The sequence below is a fragment of the Salmo salar genome, chromosome ssa17, assembly GCF_905237065.1.
Source record: "Salmo salar chromosome ssa17, Ssal_v3.1, whole genome shotgun sequence".
Taxonomy (NCBI): Eukaryota; Metazoa; Chordata; class Actinopteri; order Salmoniformes; family Salmonidae; genus Salmo; species Salmo salar.
The window spans coordinates 28297477-28316278 of NC_059458.1; the positions used below are offsets into that span (position 1 = coordinate 28297477).

The 18802-nt window shown below is 43.9% G+C and overlaps 1 protein-coding gene across 10 annotated transcripts in view; it reads right to left on the reverse strand.

Moving 5' to 3' along the window:
- Window positions 1–662: 662 nt before the first annotated feature.
- Window positions 663–18802, reverse strand: part of LOC106594619 (microtubule-associated protein 2) — a 93214-nt gene continuing 75074 nt past the window's right edge. For 4 of the 10 annotated variants that reach the window (XM_045699337.1, XM_045699336.1, XM_045699335.1 and 1 more), the window contains 11 exons: window positions 18520–18720; window positions 18096–18236; window positions 16005–16060; window positions 15176–15296; window positions 12371–12427; window positions 11414–11573; window positions 10974–11142; window positions 4695–4787; window positions 2940–3021; window positions 2270–2382; window positions 665–1918 (listed from right to left, as the gene is read on the reverse strand). In XM_045699337.1, coding sequence (XP_045555293.1) covers window positions 1703–1918; window positions 2270–2382; window positions 2940–3021; window positions 4695–4787; window positions 10974–11142; window positions 11414–11573; window positions 12371–12427; window positions 15176–15296; window positions 16005–16060; window positions 18096–18236; window positions 18520–18720 — 1409 coding nt within the window. In that variant the 3' untranslated portion in view covers window positions 665–1702. Of the gene's footprint in view, window positions 1919–2269; window positions 2383–2939; window positions 3022–4694; window positions 4788–10973; window positions 11143–11413; window positions 11574–12370; window positions 12428–15175; window positions 15297–16004; window positions 16061–18095; window positions 18237–18519; window positions 18721–18802 lie in introns of all 10 variants that reach the window. The other 6 variants (XM_045699345.1, XM_045699344.1, XM_045699343.1 and 3 more) reach the window with 4 other exon arrangements.

The following is an 18802-nucleotide window of genomic DNA, read 5'->3' on the forward strand; positions in this document are numbered from 1 at the left end:
GCCACAAGGGGGTCCAAAATTGTTGTCACAGGGGCACTGCCCCCACCCCCCCCCCCCCAGGACCGCCCCTGGTTGGTACATTGCTGCAGCGACTTTCTTCCATTCAGCCACAAGAGCATTAGTGAGGTCGGGCACTGATGTTGGGCAATTAGGCCTGGCTTGCAGTTGGCGTTCCAATTCATCCCAAAGGTGTTCGATGGGGTTGAGGTCAGGGCTCTGTGCAGACCAGTCAATTTCTTCCACACCGATCTCGACAAACCATTTCTGTATGGACCTCGCTTTGTGCACAGGGGCATTGTCATGCTGAAACGGGAAAGGGCCTTCCCCAAACTGTTGCCACAAAGTTGGAAGCACAGAATCATCTAGAATGTCATTGTATGCTGTAGTGTTATGATTTCCCTTCACTGGAACTAAGGGGCCTAGCCGAACCATGAAAAACAGCCCCAGACCATTATTCCTCCTCCACCAAACTTTACAGTTGGCACTATGCATTGGGGAAGGTAGCGTTCTCCTGGCCAAACCCAGATTCTTCCGTTGGACTGCCAGATGGTGAAGCATGATTCATCACTCCAGAGAACACGTTTCCACTGATCCAGAGTCCAATGGCGGCGAGCTTTACACCACTCCAGCAGACTCTTGGCATTGCGCATGGTGATCTTAGGCATAAAGCTCCTGACGAACAGTTCTTGTGCTGAAGTTGCTCCCAGAGGCAGTTTGGAACTCGGTAGTGAGTTTTGCAACCGAGGACAGACGATTTGTACATGCTACGCTCTTCAGCACTTGGTGGTCCCGTTCTGTGCGCTTGTGTGGTCTACCATTTCGCGGCTGAGACGTTGTTGCTCCTAGACGTTTCCACTTCACAATAACAGTGCTTAAAATTGCCCGGGGCAGCTCTGGCAGGGCAGAAATTTGACAAACTGACTTGTTTGAAAGGTTGCATCCTATGACGGTGCCATGTTATAAGCCACTAAGCTCTTCAGTAAGGCCATTCTACTCCCAATGTTTGTCTATGGAGATTGCATGGCGGTGTGCTCAATTTTATACACCTGTCAGCAACGGGTGTGGCTGAAATAGCCAAATCCACGAACTTGAAGGGGTGTCCACATACTTTGTATATATAGTGTGTGTTGGGAATGAAACCAGGCTGGGCTGCTTAATATCCTAGGCCAAATGGAATGTCTTTGAGATCATTGCCACACAATAAGAATCACTGTAAAGTCTTAGATAACCGATAATACCCTATCAACACTATCACTGCACCTGTTTCAATGGCTTAGCTAGCTAGCACACTGGCCATCTACAGTACTGTCCCAAAGAACGTTCAACATGGAATGAAAAGAAGCCAAAAGAACAACACAACACACCCTAGCAGAGTCGAGCACATCCCTTAGAACAGAAAGAAGAAGAACAAACATCCTAGAGTCAGTCATTAAAATCCCCCTGGTGGTGGTAGTTTAAATAGCATGTTTTCCTATGGAGGAGCGAGGGAGGGGGAGTGGAATGATGGAAGATGGACTCTGATACTCTGATCACAGTCGTCTGGTTTCTTATCTTGGGGGACGACGGCGAAGGGTTGTTGCAGTGGAGGGTCGACGGAGAAATGTTGAAGGGGGATGTTAAGACCAGGGGGTCCAAGGGATCCAGGAGGTCCAGGGGGAGATGAAGGACCAGGAACCAGGGGGCAATGGAGGAGGCAGGAGGCTCATAAGCCTTGCTTGGCCAGGGCCATGGTGACGTCCTGGGCCAGTGTGGACAGCTGGGGGCAGTCCAGGAGGTTGAGGCTGCCCGTGGATGACACGTTGCTGAGACGGTGGGGGGATGTGCCCCCCGTGCCACCTGGGGACAGGGTGATAACGTCTGCCCCGTGGTCCACGCGCGCCTTGGCCGTGTCACGGAACGTCAGCTTGTGGCTCTCAATCTGAGACAGAGACAGAGGGAGAGGGAGAGAGAGAGAGAGAGAGAGAGGGGGGGGGGAGAGGGTTAATCATGGCCCATGTTGGAATCAAACCCACAACCTTGCTGTTGCCAGCACCATGCTCTAAACCACTAAGCCATCTATGTAAACCTAGGTCGTGTCCATTAGGGCACGCAACTGAACTGAACTTGTTTTAAACTGAACTTGTTTTAAAACATTTTGCAATCGAAAACGAAAATGAGAGTTTCTTATTGGAAAAGTCCAGGTAGTCCCTCCCTGTTTCAGTCCGTTTTCTTCTGTTTGGTGCCTAATGAACATGACCCTGTACTGTCCTTTTACTGTAGACTGTCTCACCATGATTTGTCCTCCCCCGGGGGTGTGACTGGCGTTGGCCAATGAGCCCACTTTGGCCTCGGCCTTGTCCTTGAAGTCCAGCTTCACACTCTCGATACGCACGTTACCACCCCCTGTAGGAGAGGTAGAGAGGAAGGAGAGAGAAGAGGAATAGAGGAGGAGAGAGGAGTGGAAGAGAAGAGAAGGAAGCGAGGAGAATAGAGGAGAGAGGAGAAGAAGAGAAGAAGAGAGGAGAGAGGAGAAGAGAGAGAAGAAGAGAAGAAGAGAGGAGAGAGGAGAAGAAGAGAAGAAGAGAAGAAGAGAGGAGAGAGGAGAAGAAGAGAGGAGAGGAGAAGAAGAGAAGAAGAGAGGAGAGAGGAGAAGAAGAGAAGAAGAGGGGAGGAGAAGAAGAGAGGAGAAGTATAGGATATGAATGAATCAATACTCATATAAACAGAAGCAATAGTTGAACTATGTAACTACACAGGACAAAATGCCTGTAGGATTAATAGTCCATTGCTAATTAAACTACAGTTAGTGACTTGTCTGAGGTACAGCATAAAAATGTCATGTATGAAAGTGTAACTAGAAATGTATTGTCCTTATGCCCTGTTCACCCAAAAGATTGGAATACTCTCTCTATTAGATAATCACTCAATATTAATGAATCAACTAAAAAAGTGCTGATTACCTGGCCGGTGACGGATGTTGGACATTGATCCACATTTGGAGGTGATGTGGCTCAGGTCTATCTTCTTGGTGGTGATGTGGACCTGCGAGAGGCACATTCAGACACTGTCTTATACTGCACTGAGGGAAGGGACTGCCACATTTTAGATCTGAAGGGCTGTAGGACAATACCTTGAAATGATGCGGAATTTAACATAATTTACTGTATCCTAATTTTCTTCAATAAAAGATCATTAATAAAAAGGCATACATTTAAGGAAGAACAGAAAGTAGCACTCAACAGATTAAGGACATCATCAATCTGTGAAACAAACTGCCTGAAGAATAACGATCACTACAAAATCACTGTAAACCACCTCACTCAACAGAGACAGTTAGCAGACATCACACAATACGACACTGACATCACACAATACGACACTGACATCACACAATACGACACTGACATCACACAATACGACACTGACATCACACAAGATGACAATGACATCACACAAGATGACACTGACATCACACAATACGACACTGACATCACACAATACGACACTGACATCATACAATACGACACTGACATCACACAATACGACACTGACATCACACAAGATGACAATGACATCACACAAGATGACACTGACATCACACAATACGACACTGACATCACACAATACGACACTGACATCACACAATACGACACTGACATCACACAATACGACACTGACATCACACAATACGACACTGACATCACACAATACGACACTGACATCACACAATACGACACTGACATCACACAATACGACACTGACATCACACAATATGACAATGACATCACCCAAGACAACACTGACATCACACAATCAACTGAAACCAATCAATCTACCACAATAAACCAATCAATCTAGAACATCAAAGCAGACACTAACACAACAACAAGCACTGAACACATTGGCCGTGTTCCAGACAATCTGCAAAGCAGTCAGAACCAAATTTCACTACGCCTGGGTAGATGTCAGCTTTGCAGACATTCTGGAATGTGGCTATTTATTACATCACAGAGAACACCAGTGCTAAGTGACAAGTCAGAGAACAGGTGTTTTAATTGATCTTCAGTGTTTATTTTGATTCAGTTCATGTTGCTAGATGAACAATAGGTGGGTGGGCCAGATGTCCTTTGAGTGACGTCTCTGGCTGGTGTGACAGGATACATACAGTTAAAACTCTATGCTAAATGACTATGTTAAAAGACTATTTAAAGGACTATGTTAAAATACTATTTTAGGATAGTTTTTGATGACCCTGTATGCACAGACAGGGTACTGTACTGAAAACCACTACGAGGTTAGGTAGCTGTGCTTTGTGCCAAGACTAAACTGAAAACTGAGTAAGGAATGTGATTAAAAAGCCAAATCGCCATGTCTTTAATAATCAAGACGCAAAGCAAAGCAATAGAAAACACTGTCACAGTGATACCATGATTCACCACCATCCACCATCCATAGAAAACACTGTCACAGTGATACCACGATTCACTATCATCCACCATCCATAGAAAACACTGTCACAGTGATACCACGATTCACTATCATCCACCATCCATAGAAAACACTGTCACAGTGATACCACGATTCACTATCATCCACCATCCATAGAAAACACTGTCACAGTGATACCATGATTCACTATCATCCATGCCTGTTGGTTAGTGAGTGAGAGGTTGGTTAGAGTAGGGTTTGTAAACACACTGTGTTGAGACACTCACGTTTCCCCCGGTGGGTGCGTACTGGATTTTGTCCAGGGAGCCACACTTAGACTGGACATGGCTAAAGTCCAGTTTAACACTTGGAATGAAGACCTGAGGACGACAGCATCCATACTCTGTAACACTCAGACATTCATTCCTCTGTTTATTAGAATTAGTTCATTCTGTGGTTTATTCGCTAGCTCGCAAGCCCATTCAGTCAGTTATTCATTCACCCATTCATCCATCCATCCATACATCCATTAATTTATTAATCCATCCATTCATCCATCCATCCATCCATACATACATCCATTAATTAATTAATGAATGAATCCATCCATTAATTCATTAATCCATCTATTCATCCATCCATCAATTCATTCATTTGTTCATTAACCCATCAATTAATTCCTTCATTCATTCATTAACCCATCCATCCATTAATTAAACCATTCATTCATTCATCCATCAATTCATTCCTTCATTCATTCTCCAATGGCATAGTTGGAGGACATAGTAGGAGGACATAGTTGGAGGACATAGTAGGAGGACATAGTAGGAGGACATAGTTGGAGGAAATAGTAGGAGGACATAGTTGGAGGAAATAGTTGGAGGACATAGTTGGAGGACATAGTAGGAGGACATAGTTGGAGGACATAGTTGGAGGAAATAGTTGGAGGACATAGTAGGAGGACATAGTAGGAGGAGATAGTTGGAGGACATAGTAGCAGGACATAGTAGGAGGACATAGATATAATATAATAGGAATGTGGGATATCAAAACGTTGTTGTTTGACATCATTCTGCTACTCAAATGTACCCTGTTTTGAAGAGAATTACCATGGTACATGAAGCACACACTCAATACAGACTGACTAACAGATCAATTAGAGAAATACACAGTACCAATGAAACCAGAGGCAAGAAAATGGACCGGGGACCCCATCTGAAAGAAAGGGTTGAGAAAAGCCAGATAAAAGAAAGGAAAATCAAGGCAGGAATGGAGAGAAAGCAGAGCAGTACATACACTGCCTCCACAGTGTAGAGAGTTCTTCAGATTCTCCTTGGATCCACACTTTGATGAAACAAGTCCACCTTCTGGTTTAAAATCTCAATCTAAAAACCAATAAAAAACTGTATATGCCTCTTTATAAAATGTGTGAATAGCTCAATGTGTCATTTTTATTTATTTGTATCGATTTTATTGTCATTTAACAGACGCTCTTTTCCAGAGCGACTTACATGAGCAACTAAGGTTAAATGCCTTGCTCAAGAGCACATCGACCAATGTTTTACCTAGTTGCCTCTAGGGAGACGAACCAGGAACCTTTCATTTACTGTTCCAACGCTCTTAACCGCTAGGCTACCTGCCGCCGGTACTCTTAACCGCTAGGCTACCTGCCGCCCGGTACTCTTAACCGCTAGGCTACCTGCCGCCCGGTACTCTTAACCGCTAGGCTACCTGCCGCCAGGTACTCTTAACCGCTAGGCTACCTGCCGCCCGGGACTCTTAACCGCTAGGCTACCTGCCGCCCGGTACTCTAAACCGCTAGGCTACCTGCCGCCCGGTACTCTTAACCGCTAGGCTACCTGCCGCCCGGTACTCTTAACCGCTAGGCTACCTGCCGCCCGGTACTCTTAACCGCTAGGCTACCTGCCGCCCGGTACTCTTAACCGCTAGGCTATCTGCCGCCTGGTACTTGCATTGACATTAGTACAGTATCTGTATATCGATATTTACGTAGAATGAAAATCATATTGTTTATATGTGACGGCTGGTCATGCAGTGCTTCGTGTAATCGTGTCGGTATGTCCATATGTTGCAAATAATTGCATTTGCATTATGTGTACAGTATCTGTACGTTGATATTTATTTGGATTAATAATCATATTATGTACACTGAGTGTACAAAACATTAAGAACACCTGCTCTTTCATTGACATAGACTGACCAGGTGAATCCAGGTGGAAGCTATGATCCCTTATTGATGTCACCTGTTAAATCCACTTCAATCAATGTAGATAAAGGGGAGGAGACAGGTTAAAGAAGGATTTTTAAACCTTGAGACAATTGAGATATGGATTGTTTATGTGTGCAATTTCGAGGGTAAATGGGCAAAACAAAATATATAAGTGCCTTTGAACGGGGTATTGTAGTAGGTTCCAGGCACACCGGTTTGTGTCAAGAACTGCAACGCTGCTGGGTTTTCCACACTCAACAGTTTCCCATGTGTATCAACAATGGTCCACCACCCAAAGGACATCCAGCCAACTTGACAACTGTGGGAAGGATTGGAGTCAACATGGGCCAGCATCCATATGGAACGTTTTCGAACACCTTGTAGAATCCATGCCCCGACGTCACATTTACACTGAGTGTAGAAAACATTAAGAACACCTTGTAGAATCCATGCCCCGACGTCACATTTACACTGAGTGTACAAAACATTAAGAACACCTTGTAGAATCCATGCCCCGACGTCACATTTACACTGAGTGTACAAAACATTAAGAACACCTTGTAGAATCCATGCTCCGACGTAACATTTACACTGAGTGTACAAAACATTAAGAACACCTTGTAGAATCCATGCCCCGACGTCACATTTACACTGAGTGTACAAAACATTAAGAACACCTTGTAGAATCCATGCCCCGATGTCACATTTACACTGAGTGTACAAAACATTAAGAACACCTTGTAGAATCCATGCCCCGACGTAACATTTACACTGAGTGTACAAAACATTAAGAACACCTTCCCAATATTGAGTTGAGCTGTTCTTAATGGTCATAAGGTAATCATTTCCGATTTAAAAAAAATAATAATTAAGGTGCAAATACTTGTCTGAAATACAGGACTGGCAAGACCTATACCGTGTAGCGGTCACAAGAGACGTGGTTGGAATGAGACGTGAGCCAATGAGTGAACACAAGCTGGTACGTCTCTGGAAAGGAGAACCCTGGCCTACAAACCTAGTATTTCATCAACCAGACTCTGACCTGGATTCTCCTGTCACCTGAGGACACACACATGTGTGCCAATTAAACGCAGATACACACAAGTGGGAATACACACAGTCAAACACACACATAAATACACACACACACACACACACACACACACACACACACACACACACACACACACACACACACACACACACACACACACACACACACACACACACACACACACAAGTGGGAATACACACAGTCAAACACACATATAAATACACACACACACACACACACACACACACAAGTGGGAATACACACAGTCAAACACACACATAAATACACACACACACACACACACACACACACACACACACAAGTGGGAATACACACAGTCAAACACACATATAAATACACACACACACACACACACACACACACACACACACACACACACACACACACACACACAAGTGGGAATACACACAGTCAAACACACACATAAATACATACACACAATACATTCACACACACACACACCTGTGCTTTTCATCTAATTATTTTTGCAGATCCTAAAGCTGCTAAAACATGACCATCTCTACAAGGTCAGTCAATGACAAAGAACCAGAGATTCTAAATATGCTGCCTAAATAGAGATTCTAAATATGCTGCCTAAATAGATTCTAAATATACTGCCTAAATAGAGATTCTAAATATGCTGCCTAAATAGAGATTCTAAATATGCTGCCTAAATAGATTCTAAATATACTGCCTAAATAGAGATTCTAAATATACTGCCTAAATAGAGATTCTAAATATGCTGCCTAAATAGAGATTCTAAATATGCTGCCTAAATAGAGATTCTAAATATACTGCCTAAATAGAGATTCTAAATATGCTGCCTAAATAGAGATTCTAAATATGCTGCCTAAATAGAGATTCTAAATATGCTGCCTAAATAGATTCTAAATATACTGCCTAAATAGAGATTCTAAATATGCTGCCTAAATAGAGATTCTAAATATGCTGCCTAAATAGAGATTCTAAATATACTGCCTAAATAGAGATTCTAAATATGCTGCCTAAATAGAGATTCTAAATATGCTGCCTAAATAGAGATTGTAAATATGCTGCCTAAATAGAGATTCTAAATATGCTGCCTAAATAGATTCTAAATATACTGCCTAAATAGAGATTCTAAATATACTGCCTAAATAGAGATTCTAAATATGCTGCCTAAATAGAGATTCTAAATATGCTGCCTAAATAGATTCTAAATATACTGCCTAAATAGAGATTCTAAATATGCTGCCTAAATAGAGATTCTAAATATGCTGCCTAAATAGAGATTCTAAATATGCTGCCTAAATAGAGATTCTAAATATGCTGCCTAAATAGATTCTAAATATACTGCCTAAATAGAGATTCTAAATATGCTGCCTAAATAGAGATTCTAAATAGAGATCCTAAATAGCTGCCTAAATAGAGATTCTAAATATGCTGCCTAAATAGAGATTCTAAATAGAGATAGTAAATAGCTGCCTACAGCAAATACAAGTGGGTAGACTCATAGAGGGGTTACAGGTCACCACAAAATATTGCAGTGAAATTACTGCACCAACATAAAGATTTCCCATTGGAAGATATAACTTATTGGATTCATTTTGAGATGTATAAATTATTCTAGGATTATTCTGGGGTTCATGATGTTTTCTAATTTTCACTGAGGCTGTGTTACACTGAAGCCCTGAGCCTTCGTCCAGACTGCAACACCAGACTAGAGCTCATTAAACTCAGCCCTGTCTTCCACTCCTCTCACAGAACAAAGGTCCTTCAACATCAAGGATGAAAACAAACCTCAATAGCCAATAGGGATTCTCCATTCTGAAAGATTCATATAACAGCAACTACTGTATGTTTGTTATTAGACTCAGCTTGCTGGTTAAATATGTACACTGTGAGTGAGCGAGTGAGTAGACAGGCTGGATTGTTTTCTGCATGAGCTAAAGACCTCTCTGGCTAATTGCGTCTGTCAGAGTAGGGAATGAGGAAGAAACTACCACAAGAACACAGCCACTGGTACTTGTGTGTAGGATATTTCCCTGCCTTAATGTCATGTATATCCTGATCTCAGATCTGTTTTTGCTGTATAGCCAACTCCCATTGTTGTCATGGAAAACAGGGCTGGACAAAGTGTTTTTTAAGAAAGCAGATATTTTGGGGAGAAAACATTTAACTTTTCAACACATTTTTGCCATGGTGCAGAGAGAAACATTTGAAGTTTTAAAATGCTATTCTACACATCTTGTCATGAGGCTGAGAGAACATTTAGCAGTTTTAAAGCTACAGTAATTACCTCCAATATGACACATGTTGCCATTGCTTATGACCTCAAGGGGGCACCCAACCCTGGCCTGATTCCAAACGATGAAAGGAGTTGGTAAAACAGTACAAACAGATCTGGAACCAGGCTATCTGTAAACTCCCATGGAGCTGAAATAACTACAGACTGGGATCTTTAGTTTATGGCTTCTGGTTCAAATGCACTTCTTATCATGCCAGAGGTCAATCAGCCCTCAACCAATCAGACCAGAGGGTAAACAACTGTCAACCAATCGGACCAGAGGCTAAACAACCCTCGACTAATGAGAAGGGAGGATAAACATTTGCTTTGGCAGAGATGGAGAAACAGCACACACAGGGAGTGGGAGACTGAGAATGTGGGCGGGCAGGTGCAACGTTACAGGACCAGAAACAGATGCAGTGCTTTATGATGGAGAGGAGAGGAGAGGAGAGACGAGGAGAGGAGAGACGAGGAGAGGAGAGACGAGGAGAGGGGAGGAGAGGAGAGGAGAGGAAAGGAAAGGAGAGGAGAGACGAGGAGAGGAGAGGAGAGGAGAGAGAGGAGAGGAGAGGAGAGGAGAGGAGAGGAGAGGAGAGGAGAGGAGAGGAGAGGAGAGGAGAGGAGAGGAGAGGAGAGGAGAGGAGAGGAGAGGAGAGACGAGGAGAGACGAGGAGAGACGAGGAGAGGAGAGGAGAGGAGAGGAGAGGAGAGGAGAGGAGAGGAGAGGAGAGACGAGGAGAGACGAGGAGAGACGAGGAGAGACGAGGAGAGGAGAGGAGAGTGGTGGTTAGAGAACAGCGCGCAGGGAACAGAGAAGGGAACAGGGAACAGTGCGCAGGGAGGAAAAGAGAAAGAAAGAGAGAGAGAGAAAGGGAGAGAGAGATAGTTAGAGAGAGAGAGAAACAGACAGAGAGACCGCAAGAGAGCCACGACTGGTGACCACAGTGGTATTCAACACAGGCCATATCCCCTATGCTGAGTGGTTGTCATCTCACCTGTCCACCTTTGGGCTGGTACTTCATGTTGTCTGTGGAGCCGATCTTGGACTTGATGTTCTTCAGGTCCGGCAGGGGCTGGTTGAGGACGCGCAGCTGCTTGGGCGTGGTGGAGGGCGACTTGGGCGGTGTGCGGATCACAGCAAACTTCTTCTCCTGAGTGAGGAGGCTGAATAGAACAACAGAACAACTTTGTCTACTATCTTGCAGAGAACAGACATATGTCATTTTGCTTATAAACCCAAATCCCTGAGACTCACACACATATGCAGCCACACACACACACACACACACACACACACACACACACACACACACACACACACACACACACACACACACACACACACACACACACACAAGCTTTCACTGACGATGTGGGATTTCAACCGGCAACCCTCAGGTTGCTGGCCCACTTCTCTAACGTCTAGAGTATCAACCTGAGAGACTTGGGTGTGTGGCTGCCGGGGGTGCGACTCCCAGGGGTGCGGCAAGAGTAGCTGGGTGGTGTGCCTGGGGTGACCGCTGTGGAGCCGGGGGTGTGGGGCGTGGAGGCTCCGCTCCGGGCAGAACGGGAACGGGCCGACGAGTTTGTGCCGACTGGGTGGGAGACAGAGAGGTAACAGAAGTCAGGGTGGAACTGTGATAAAGACAGAGACAGAGAGCCAGAGAGAGAGAGAGAGAGAGAGAGAGAGAGAGGAGAGATGGAGACGGAGACAGAGAGAGAGGGAGAGAAAGAAAGAAAGAGATATACAGAGAGAGACTAGAGTATTGACACACAACTTCAACTTGATGGCAAACACTACCTTGACAAACAAGACAAAAGACCTTGACATCAAGTAGCTGAGACGGAATAGAACTAAACCAGAACACAATAAAGCAGGCTGGCAAAATAACCCAATAACTAAACAGCATGAATGATTGTGATGTGTTTGCTGGTAGCTAGGACATAATATTTAATACTTTTACAGAGCAATAACATGACGGTCACTGACTTCATCAATAAGACAAAACAAAATGGCTGATTGATAAACATGCAGACAGAGCTTGCGTTCCCCTGCTCAGACGTTGCATGCATCAACCAATGGCTGCGTGCCATATCATGGACTTTGCCGTTGGGCACCATAATGCTATAAAATATGATGTGGTTAGCTGATACGTAAAATACCTATCCAGGCATTGTAAGATCTGGCATGCGTCAGCAACGTCTTAGCAGGGGAACAGGACCAAAGCTAGTGAGAGACAGCCAGGGCGTGGTGTGGATGACAGAGTGGATCTATCAAAGCTAGTGAGAGACAGCCAGGGCGTGGTGTGGATGACAGAGTGGATCTATCAAAGCTAGTGAGAGACAGCCAGGGCGTGGTGTGGATGACAGAGTGGATCTATCTGTGATCTACCTGCGATACTAGGGGACCTCCCAGACCTGTGCTCCCCTCTGGGCTCAGTTTGAATTGCTACAGGGAGAAGAGGGAGGAGGAGGAGTTAGAGGGAGGAGGATGAGTTAGAGGAGAAGGAGGAGGAGGAGAGCGGGGAGGAGGAGGAAAGGGGGAGGAGGAGGAGAAGAGGAGGAGGAGGAGGAGGAGAGGGGGGAGGAGAAGGAAATGGGGAGGAGGAGGAGTTAGAGGAGGAGGAGGAGTTAGAGGAGAAGAGGGAGGAGGAGAGGGGGGAGGAGGAGGAAAGGGGGAGGAGGAGGAGTTAGATGAGGAGGAGTAGAGGGAGGAGGAGGAGAGGAGTAAGAGGAGGAGAGGGGAGTGAAGGGGGATAGGATAGTTGTTGAGTTAAGAGAGAAACAGAGCCGAGCAGAGGATAGTTGTTGAGTTTAGAGATTAACAGAGTTGAGTTGAGCAGAGGATAGTTGTTGAGTTAAGAGAGAAACAGAGTTGAGTTGAGCAGAGGATAGTTGTTGAGTTAAGAGAGAAACAGAGTTGAGCAGAGGATAGTTGTTAAGTTAAGAGAGAAACAGTGTTGAGTTGAGCAGAGGATAGTTGTTAAGTTAAGAGAGAAACAGAGTTGAGTTGAGCAGAGGATAGTTGTTGAGTTAAGAGAGAAACAGAGTTGAGTTGAGCAGAGGATAGTTGTTAAGTTAAGAGAGAAACAGAGTTGAGTTGAGCAGAGGATAGTTAAGTTAAGAGAGAAACAGTGTTGAGTTGAGCAGAGGATAGTTGTTGAGTTAAGAGAGAAACAGAGTTGAGTTGAGCAGACGATAGTTGTTAAGTTAAGAGAGAAACAGAGTTGAGTTGAGCAGAGGATAGTTAAGTTAAGAGAGAAACAGTGTTGAGTTGAGCAGAGGATAGTTAAGTTAAGAGAGAAACAGAGTTGAGTTGAGTTGAGGATAGTTGAGGATAGTTAAGTTAAGAGAGAAACAGAGTTGAGTTGAGCAGAGGATAGTTGTTGAGTTAAGAGAGAAACAGAGTTGAGTTGAGCAGACAATAGTTGTTAAGTTAAGAGAGAAACAGAGTTGAGTTGAGCAGAGGATAGTTGTTGAGTTAAGAGAGAAACAGAGTTGAGTTGAGCAGAGGATAGTTGTTAAGTTAAGAGAGAAACAGAGTTGAGTTGAGCAGAGGATAGTTAAGTTAAGAGAGAAACAGTGTTGAGTTGAGCAGAGGATAGTTAAGTTAAGAGAGAAACAGTGTTGAGTTGAGCAGAGGATAGTTGTTAAGTTAAGAGAGAAACAGAGTTGAGTTGAGCAGAGGATAGTTAAGTTAAGAGAGAAACAGTGTTGAGTTGAGCAGAGGATAGTTGTTAAGTTAAGAGAGAAACAGAGTTGAGTTGAGCAGAGGATAGTTGTTGAGTTAAGAGAGAAACAGAGTTGAGTTGAGGATAGTTGAGGATAGTTAAGTTAAGAGAGAAACAGAGTTGAGTTGAGCAGAGGATAGTTGTTAAGTTAAGAGAGAAACAGAGTTGAGTTGAGCAGACGATAGTTGTTAAGTTAAGAGAGAAACAGAGTTGAGTTGAGCAGAGGATAGTTAAGAGAGAAACAGAGTTGAGTTGAGCAGACGATAGTTGTTGAGTTAAGAGAGAAACAGAGTTGAGTTGAGCAGAGGATAGTTAAGTTAAGAGAGAAACAGAGTTGAGTTGAGCAGAGGATAGTTGTTGAGTTAAGAGCGAAACAGAGTTGAGTTGAGCAGAGGATAGTTGTTGAGTTAAGAGAGAAAGAGTTGAGTTGAGCAGAGGATAGTTGTTAAGTTAAGAGAGAAACAGAGTTGAGTTGAGCAGAGGATAGTTGTTAAGTTAAGAGAGAAACAGAGTTGAGCAGAGGATAGTTGTTAAGTTAAGAGAGAAACAGAGTTGAGCAGAGGATAGTTGTTGAGTTAAGAGAGAAACAGAGTTGAGTTGAGCAGAGGATAGTTGTTGAGTTAAGAGAGAAACAGAGTTGAGTTGAGCAGAGGATAGTTGTTAAATTAAGAGAGAAACAGAGTTGAGTTGAGCAGAGGAAAGTTGTTGAGTTAAGAGAGAAAAAGAGTTGAGCAGAGGATAGTTGTTGAGTTAATAGAGAAACAGAGTTGAGTTGAGCAGAGGATAGTTGTTAAGTTAAGAGAGAAACAGAGTTGAGTTGAGCAGAGGATAGTTAAGTTAAGAGAGAAACAGTGTTGAGTTGAGCAGAGGATAGTTGTTGAGTTAAGAGAGAAACAGAGTTGAGTTGAGCAGAGGATAGTTGTTGAGTTAAGAGAGAAACAGAGTTGAGTTGAGCAGAGGATAGTTAAGTTAAGAGAGAAACAGTGTTGAGTTGAGCAGAGGATAGTTGTTGAGTTAAGAGAGAAACAGAGTTGAGTTGAGCAGAGGATAGTTGTTGAGTTAAGAGAGAAACAGAGTTGAGTTGAGCAGAGGATAGTTGTTGAGTTAAGAGAGAAACAGAGTTGAGTTGAGCAGAGGATAGTTAAGTTAAGAGAGAAACAGTGTTGAGTTGAGCAGAGGATAGTTGTTGAGTTAAGAGAGAAACAGAGTTGAGTTGAGCAGAGGATAGTTGTTGAGTTAAGAGATTAGATAGCAGTCAAATCACAGAAACTTGTGAAAAGGGAAAGCGCGTAGTAAGAGAGGACAGGGTGTCTTTACACATAGTATTATCAACAAATTCAATAACAAATCTCCTAAACCGTTCTGTCATATGTGTGTTTATTGGTGGTGAAATGTGAGAATACTGGTTAATATGGCAGTATATCCTCTGTCTGAAGAACCAGTGTGTGGAGGGGAGGGTTACTTACAGGTGGGCCTGCGGGGGGCAGGGCTGGTGTTGTCGTGCTCTGCTGGGGGGGCGCGGCGGGGCAGGGAGGAGGCAGGCCTGGGCAGAGAGGACCTCTTTTCTGGGGTCCGGCAGGTACCCTCCTGTCACACACAACATACAGTACATGTGTGAGCACTTAGCAGACACAGATACAAACACATGCCATAGATCTAGTAACAACATACCGACAACACCCGATTGCTGAGAACTAAATTACTTGTAATACCCAATTGTGTGGTTGTGAGAATGAATGGACAAAAACGAATGAACATCTCTGACATAGTCGTTACGGAACATTACAATATGGAATGAATTGCACCTATACAGGAAGGAGGGAGGGTACTGCTCTAAAGGGTGTGTATTTTCCTTTCCCCTCCTCCTCACCTTCTCTTCCCTCCGCCCCCGCCTCTGCAGTGAGGGTGAGGGGGAGTTTCTGCCTGAGCATGCGGAGGAGGGGCGTGGCCCGCATAACTCCGCCTCCACTAGTGGTTTGGGTTTAGTGTGGGAGCATGCAGCGTTGGGCCTGGGTGACAGATCCTCTACCCCCCTGGTCAGTCGATGGTTTTTTAAGGCGGTGCGTGTGAGGCTCTAGACGGTAGCCATGGCAACGCAGGTAGGATGAATGGATGGCATGCAGGACAGACAGATAGATGGACAAATAATAGACAGAATGACAGACAGGAGATGAGAGATGGGAAAATAATGTAATACAAAGACCGAAGACATATCGGAGGTGGGATGTCAGTGACAACACAATGTGACATCAATATATTCTAAATTACCATATACACACAGTGTGTATTACTTACAGAGGTCCTTTCCCGGGATTGGTGGGCCACATTAAGAGGCTGCCGGTCCTCCACGGCTGAGGAGAGAGAGAGAAAGAGAGAGAGAGAGAGAGAGAGAGAGAGAGAGAGAGGGAGGGACAGAGAGGGAAGAGAGAGAGACAGGGAGGAGAGAGAGAGAGAGAGAGAGAGAGAGAGAGGGAGAGAGCAACAGAGAGAGAGCGAGACAGGGAGGAGAGAAAGAGAGAGAGAGAGAGAGAGAGAGAGAGAGGAGAGAGAGAGCGACAGAGAGAGCGACAGGGAGGAGAGAGAGAGAGGGAGGGACAGAGATGGAAGAGAGAGAGAGAGAGAGAAAGAGAGAGAGAGAGAGAATAATTAACTGGCAGGGCTAGGCCAGCAGAGGGTGATATCAGCCAACAGAAACACAGCGGAAACAATGAGTAGAGGGAATGCAGCAGACGCCAGATACTAGAGAAGACTACAACCCATCAATAATCTCAAACACTCGAACACACACACAGTCCACACACACAGCCAGTGCACTCTATCTTTAACCACTGAATCAGAAAACGTTCTAATGCAAAAGTGATGCATTCTTACTGCAAATCTTCAAGGAAGCATCTCTCTCTCATTTGTTCCTGACCAAATTCACCCATATTTCAGTTCACACAGCAGCACCCCAGTCAGATACCTGCCAGTCACTTCCACCAAACAGAAGAGCAAGGTATAGTACTGTGGCTCAAGACAAAAACCATCCAAGCTAGCACATTTGGTTCCTTTGAAGTTGTGGGAACGTGCGTTTTTGGTTTCCCATTGGTTCTGGGAACGAAGCCATAAGTATTCTGACCGGTAAAACTGAAAGTTTTTTAAACGTTCTGAGAATGGAAGTGAACATTTTGCCTGTTCTGGGAACGTTCATTTTTAGGTTTGCTGGAGGTTCTGAGAACGTTTTAGTCTAGTTCCTTGAACGTTTTCTTCTGAGGTTTTATTTACGCTCTGAGAACCAATTTTTTGGGGAGGTTTTTGAATAGCTTCCTTAAAACTTTCACTGAATGTTTCAATATGATTTTAATAACACTGCTAGCTTATTTGGATTCACTTTTTGGAACTCCAAGCACATAGAAACTGATTTCATTTGGCATTAATCATGCAAACACATTTATTGTGACACAGCATCAGTGAGATTCATACCTCTAATCGGCTGTAGAATTAGTCCACTGCGCCACCAGCCTGCCATGTTTTTTTTACACATACAAAAATGTTAGTTTTAGTCTATTCAAACAGACCCCATTACAAAGGAAAGAAGCACTCATTAACCTAAGATAGTGAGAGTTTTGTTGATGCTGAGAATGGAAGGTATATGTTTTAAATAACATTCTTAGAACGTTCTCTAAAGTTTTCTTGTGGTTTTTCTGGAATGTTTTCTTAACATCCTCTGAGCAATTTTATAACATAACTTTAAATAAAACCATGAGGAAACTTCTAGGAAACGTAATGCTGCAGTACTGAAATTCCCACAGAAGAACATTGTTTCCTAATGTTCTCTGAACTATTTAGAGAGATTCCCAATGTCAAATCAGTTAAAGAACATTACTAGAACATTACCAACATTGAAATGAAATGTAACCATGTTTGAACTTTTAGGAAACGTTCTGTTAAAGTATGAAATACCAAGATTATTATTATTTTTTTGTCAAGTTCCTTAAATGTGCTGAGAATGTTCTAAAGCCAAGAAATTATCCTGCACCATTCCCAGAACGTTGAGGGGAGGTTGTATGCTCTCACCAAGCTCTAAGAAATATACGGTTCTCAGAACGTTATGTGCTAGCTGGGATAGTGGCACATGGTCCTCACAAAGCACAACCATAGTAGCACATTGTCCTCACAAAGCACAACCACTCCCCAAACACGGAGCTTACAGCTTGGATGAGCATAATGCAACATGATCTCATGATTCTCAAAAACAAAACATCAAATACCAATACAGGAATAAAATGGGAGAAAAAAACTATGAACAACAGAGAAACATCTAGCGATGGGTCTGCAGTGCACATTCTGTTTTTGGCCAGCTACATTGCATCGGTTTCCCTGCTGTGAGGACGGTAGGTAGGTCACCTGGTGGCTTGCGTCTAGCAGAGCCGTGGTGCGAAGCAGGTCTAGCTTGTCTGAACGTAGCAGCTTTGACTACAATCCTCCGAGTGGGAGAGCGACACTGGAGGACTGATACCTTACACTGTTCAGTTCTCTTCGTCCCCGCTAGCAGAGAAGGAAGACAGGGTTAACAACAGGAAGGAAGTGGACATCTGTTGTCATTATAGCGTGGTACAATTTCCATTTAATCAACACACAGTATGGGTCTCAAGACCACGAAGAGGTGATAACATTGTCATTTACAAACTGTGTAATAAAACTAAAACAATTCCTTCCCAGTGCAATTTAAAAGATTTCCATGACAGAAGTGATGCTCAGCAGTACCTCAGATATATACAGTAAATAACACAGAATAACATGGACGATCTAACATTCTAGATCTAGAAACCTTTTTTCTTCTTCTCTTCCTCCTTTGGACGTCGACTGACGGGCTCTCTGCGGTTGGGTTTGCGCTCTGGGGTGGAGATGCGCCCCTGTCCTCTGCCGGGGGGACGTTTATTAGAGGGTCTCTCTACCAGGGGAGTCTTGACAGGACTCTGTGTTTTGGGCAGAGCTTCAATCTGCTCTGTCATTACGCTTCTGTCATCATCTGCAGCATAGGGAGTGAGATAGGACAGGAGGGCTAAGCCCACATACACCTGGCCCATGTGTCCTATATTGCACGTTATCTA